The following is a 6,000-nucleotide window of genomic DNA, read 5'->3' as shown; positions in this document are numbered from 1 at the left end:
TAATCGTCAACAAGGGCGTTCTAGTGCATTGTAGTCCAAATTAAAATTTTAAAATTGTTTACAAATCTTCAACAATACAACAGGAGATGACAACATTTCTCAGCTTTTGATCATCTGGTGCACATACCCATACATAAACTCAAGACATCAATCAAAAGGCTTCCTGAGATCTCGCACTAGCGGGAATGAGGAGTGGCAACAGCAAGAAGAGGAACCTTTCTACGGACAGTAAGACCAGAACTCTCGGTCATGTCCAAATCCTCCCCTCTTGCTCCACCAGGCAATGCCCAATCAAACAGGCAGACAATATTTGCCAACACAATCTCATTGGTGGCCATGGCAAAGGAAGTCCCCGGACAACCCCTCCTCCCTGCTCCGAATGGAATCAGTTGGAAGTCTTGTCCTCTAAAATCCATTGAACTGTTCAAGAACCTCTCCGGCCGGAACTCCTCGGGCTCGTCCCAAAAGGCGGGGTCTCTTCCAATTGCCCAGGCATTGATAATGGTCATGGTCCCAGCTGCAATGTCGTAGCCATTGATTCGAACATCTTGGGTAGATTCTCGTGGAACCAGTAATGGAATAGGAGGATGTAAACGGAGTGTCTCTTTGATCACTGCTTTTAAGTAATGCATTTTCCCCAGATCTTTTTCTGCTATGTGTGGTTTAGTACTGGAGCTGATTCCTCTTACCTCATTCTGCAGTTCCTTCATGGCTGCAGGGTGCCTCAGGAGCTCCGTTATGGCCCATTCTAGCACCGTGTAAGTGGTCTCAGTCCCTGCAGCAAACATATCCTGCGAGAAGCAGAGGATGGAAAATAAATTAGTCCCAACAGCTGCAGCAGCCATGAGTTCGCTATAAAAAAAATCCGAAGTTGTGCGCAGCTAAATGTACACATGCAAATCCTTTGATGTGATAAGTTATACTTTGATGTGATTACAACACAACAATAAGAACAAGCATTAAGTCCCACTGTATAGGGTTAGCCATGCAAATCCTTCTTCCGCAGTTATTGTTTATGCCAAAAAATTTCAAACAGGACTTTGATTTGATCAAACTACAGATGCAATTTAAATGATACATTAGTGTTAATTTTTATGCAGGTCCGGCTCTTCATTAAGGCCACTGAGGTGCTTGCCTAGAGCCTCAAAAATTTTGGGGCCCCTAAATTTTTTTTCATTCGCCTAAGCCCCATATTGTGAAGAGCTGTTCCTGTTTTTATGAAACTTATACACACCCACACATCCAAATATATTCAAAACCCTAATCAAGGATGGAGAGAGGGAGAGGGAGAGGGAGAGGGAGAGAGAGAGATTCTTACCAAGATAAGCGCTTTGATGCACTCTCTATCCATGGAAAAACCAGCCGGATTGTCCTTTTGGATCTCAAGCAAAACGTCTACAAAGTCCTTTTCTTCATCACCCTCGACCTTACCACCCTCTCTTTTTCTGCTGTGCTCTTCAACTACTTCATCTAGGAAACTGTCCAACTCCCTAAAAACCCTCTCTGCTTTCCCATCCACTCCATTCACTCTATTCACCCAACCAAGCCAAGGTATAAAATCCCCTATGTAAAAAACCCCCAACAGCTCCTCAAACTGATCCAACGTCTCCTTAAACCTCATACTACCGTCCCCTACACCATATTTTCTCCCCAGTGCCACCCTGCACACGACATCATTTGTCATCCCCACTAGCAATTGGCTCAAATTTACCCACCCGCAAGACTCCGTCGCCAGTTCAATCTTCTCGACAAGAAGAACCATTTCGTCATGCCTCACAGTGCCTAAGGACTCAACCCTTCTGTTGCTGAGCAGCTGGAGAACGCAAATGCTTCTCATCTGCCTCCAGTATTCGCCGTAAGGAGCAGCGGCTATGTCCCTGAAGTTGTAGAGCAGTTTCCCGTTGATGCTTAGTTTGGGTCTGTTTGAGAAGATGAGGTCATGGGTCTTCATGATTGCACGGGCAGCGTCAGCAGACGAGGCGACAAGCACGGGGACACAGCCAAAGTGGAGCAGCATGAACGGGCCATGTCGTTGGGCTAAGGACCGGAGCGAGCGGTGGGGCTGCAAGCCCAATTGGTGGAGGTTTCCGAAGACTGGGAGCTTTGGAGGTGAAGGGGGAAGTTTTTTGCGTGGGGTGGTTGATGGAGTGGAGAAACATTTGAGCAGGAAGAGTGCCAAGAACAAGGGAGGAAGAGATAAGAAAATGGGATTCCAAACAAAGTAAACACCTTGTTGACTTAAGAACTGCAGAAAGCTTGCCATTCTTTTTCACAACTTGTGTCTATATTTAATTAATTATATAGGCGTCGGAGGATCTGCCATCATTTTCTCATTTCCTTTCTGAGGCCATCTTCTTCTGAAACTCTGCATATGGATAGAGCAGAATTTGGATGGCAAGCAATGGTTCCGTGCCATCCTTGCTCGTCTCTTTATCCCTCTCCCTATATGAGTTGTTTCCCATTTATCTCTTTTTTTTAAAAAATATATTAAATAATACTTTTTTGAAAAAATAATTCTCAGAATGACTCTAACGTCTAACGTAATCTCACAAAGTAACGAGATTTGTCGCATGTCATCCGATCGGTCTCTATAAAAGCTCGGAATGTGGGAGAAAGTTTAATATGCACCCACCCGTGATCCAATTTCAAAATCAAAATGTCAGATTGATTCTCTGTTTCAAACAATGCAACTCTGTCTCTGAAACTAGTAATAATGCTCTGTTTTGAACTTTGAACCCAACGCTTGGTCTCTTGTCACTTTGATTCTCTCTTTCAATCCGGCTTGAAGAAAAACCTTTTGAAATTGGATCATGGGTGGGTGCGTATTAAACTCTCTCCACACATGTGTCATAGGCAGATATGATTCGGATTTTGGCGCAATAACTCAATCACACCTGCCCTCTCTCTCTCTCTGATAATTTTGATTCAGTTTTCTTTGTTGCTAGTAGATGGATGGAGGTCCTGATTCCTGAATGTACGATAGCCGACATCGAGAAAAGTGAACCGTGCATCGAATTGTACGCTGACATCGGGAAATGTGAACCGTAAATCGAACTGTACCCGACATTGGGAAGCATGAACCGCACATCGAACCATACCCGATATCGGAAAACATGCACCTTAGTTTTTACTTTTTAAAATTTAGTGATCGAGTAAAATAAAAAAATATTAAAAATATATTAAGTAAATAAATAAAAATTTTAATTTTACATATCCTTAATATTTGATTTTTTAAAATTTTTAATCATTTAAGAATAATTATTTATTTTAAATAATATTTAATATAAAAAAATGTAAAAAATAAATTTATTTTTTCAAAAAATTGTGAATGAGGGAAAAGCACTGCTCTACCTCTCACCTCTCTTGGTTAATTAGATTCCATAACCCCCCCCCCTCCCCTCTTTTTTTTTTCCCCTTTTAATTCCCTTTGACATCAATATTAATGCCCTTCCCCCTCTCTCTCCCGTCTCTCCCCGGTTCTTGAGTGCTGACGCGCGTCAGCGCTACCTGATAGCCCCCTCATTTTTATTTTTTTTTCTTTTAAATGCAACTGGCTGACATTGCTGACATTTTTTATTTTTTATTTTTTAAAAACTTGACAGCCTCAAATTTTTGCCACGTGTCCAACGCTAGACCAGTTTCCCAAATAAATCTCGCTGGACTAAGAAGCAAGATTATGTCAGCGTCATTTTAGAAATAATTTTTTTGAATAGGGTATTATTTAATATATAATTTTAAAATAATAATAAAATGGGAAAAAAGCTTGACACCATGTTGATCTAAGAACTGCAGAAAGGTTGTCATTCTTTTTCACTATTAGTGTGTCTATATTTAGTTGATTATATAGGCGTGTGAGGATCGGCTTGCATTTTCTGATTTCCTTTTTTAAGCCATCTTCTTTTGACACACAGCATATGGACAGAGAAGAATTTGATGGCAAGCAATGGTGAGTTTTTTTCTGATTTGTCTTTATTTTAAAATAATATATTAAATAATACCCTATTCGGGAAAATATTTTCCGAAATGATTCTAACATAATCTCGCTACTTTGTCCAACGAGATTTAAGAAAATCTCGCTATATCAAGTAGCGAGATTTGCCATGTGTCACTCAATCGAATGAATGTCATTTAAAATCGTCATTTGAGCTGCTCCTGACACGTGACAAATCTCGTTAGACCAAGCAGCGAGATTTGCCACACATTCAATTTTTTTTGGTAATTAAGAGAGATTTGTGGGCAAGCAAGATTTCTGACAAGATTGTTAAATTTAAAATAATTATGTACGAAAAATATGTAATTACTATACTTACTTAAATTCAAATTAATTAATATTTAAAGTTTTAAAATTTTGACGATAGAGTAGAATATGAGCACTCCTGACGCTAAAAAGACGAGCATGTTAGTGATTTGATTAATTTTTATTTTTATCTTTTGAATTAATAATAATTTTATTAAACAGTTTGAATTAAACTAAATTGTTTGACCTTAAAATTTTTTATCAAAATTTAATTAACCTACTCTAAAGAAATTTGTAAAGCTAACAACAAATATAAATTTTGCTTTCCTTCTTGAGCGTCAAAGAGTTAATGTTAAATATACTTCTATTTTTTAAAAAGATTTTTTTTTTGTGAACCCAAATTTCATACCATAAGCAATAGTTCAACTCTCAACTTTTAACTTATTTTTAGTAAAATATTATTATTATTCAAAATAATTTAAGTCAATTGATTAAATTATTTACAGCAAATGATTATCTACGTTATTTACTATAGATTAAATTTATAATTGATATGAGAATGGTACCCATTTAAATCAATCACTTGATTATTTAAAAAATAGTATTTTTTTTTGGATCACGCACCGAGTATCCACTTGTCCGTTTTACGGTCTACGTGACTAATCCTGCGCCCCTTGAAGTTGACCCCACAACTCCAAAGGGAGGGTAAATTCAGGAGTCCAGGGGTGGAAATGAGTCCGAAAGGGTTTGAACACCTGACCTCGTGAGAAGTATTCCCGCAGCCCGCACTACCACCTGAACCACACCCTGGGGGTTATTAAAAAAATAGTCTTACTTCTTGATTAGGTTGAATTACATACAATAAGATTCTTATTTATTATGAATTTAATTAAATAATAAAATATATTTAAAACACTCATTTGAATATTTAAAGTAAATTTTTAATTGTCAAAAAAGTGATCAATAGTTTTTTATTTTTACTTTTAAATTTTTTTTATTGATTTAAGAAAATATTAAATTTTAAAAATTAAAAATTCTAATAATCAATATGAGTTCTAAAAAAAACAATTATAATAATTACATTTTGTTTTTGTGAAAATCATATTAATTTTGATGTATTCGGAAAATCTCTTTGAGATCAATTTAGTCAATAAACATAATGCAAGCAGAGAAATAAATAGATTCATAACAGATTTTTTATTATTTTGGAAATATTTAATTTTACCATTTATGTCTACATAAAAAACATTAATAATGTCATAGAAACAAATATTTTAAAATAAAATTGTATATGGATAGATATGATCTTTGGATAGATATATATATATATATATATAGATATTTTTTTAGAGTATATAAAAGCATGTAATTTTGAAAAAATTGACCAATGAATAACAAATTAATACAATAAATAATCTAAGTAGCATAGCAAATATAGCATCCAAAACTTGCAATTTTGCAGCAAACATAATTACCAAAAATTTCGAAATCTCTCTTAATTACAAAAAAAATAAAATAAATTTGAATGCATGGCAAATTTCGCTACTTGATCCAGCGAGATTTGTCACGCATCAGGAGCATCCTAAATGGCGATTTTAAATGACATCCATACGATTGAGTCACACATGGTAAATCTCGCGGGATGAAAAAGCGAGATTACGTTAAAATTATTTTAAAAAATATTTTTTCGAATAAGATATTATTTTAAAATAAAAATAAATCGAAAAAAAAACTCTGTGGTTACGTTCCGTGCCATCCTCGCA

At 36.2% G+C, this 6,000-nt stretch overlaps 1 protein-coding gene across 1 annotated transcript; it reads right to left on the bottom strand.

Moving 5' to 3' along the window:
- On the bottom strand, nt 1–2,418 carry LOC131146280 (cytochrome P450 736A117-like). Its single transcript, XM_058095758.1, has 2 exons — nt 1,319–2,418; nt 1–791 (listed from the first exon to the last, which is right to left on the bottom strand). Exons 1-2 carry the CDS (start codon nt 2,261–2,263, stop codon nt 177–179), a joined length of 1,560 nt encoding a protein of 519 aa, XP_057951741.1. The 5' UTR covers nt 2,264–2,418; the 3' UTR covers nt 1–176.
- Nucleotides 2,419–6,000: the final 3,582 nt, after the last annotated feature.

The sequence above is a fragment of the Malania oleifera genome, chromosome 13 (assembly GCF_029873635.1).
Source record: "Malania oleifera isolate guangnan ecotype guangnan chromosome 13, ASM2987363v1, whole genome shotgun sequence".
Classification (NCBI taxonomy): Eukaryota; Viridiplantae; Streptophyta; class Magnoliopsida; order Santalales; family Ximeniaceae; genus Malania; species Malania oleifera.
The sequence above is the reverse complement of the archived record's forward strand: the minus strand, read 5'-3'. Positions and strand labels throughout refer to the sequence as shown.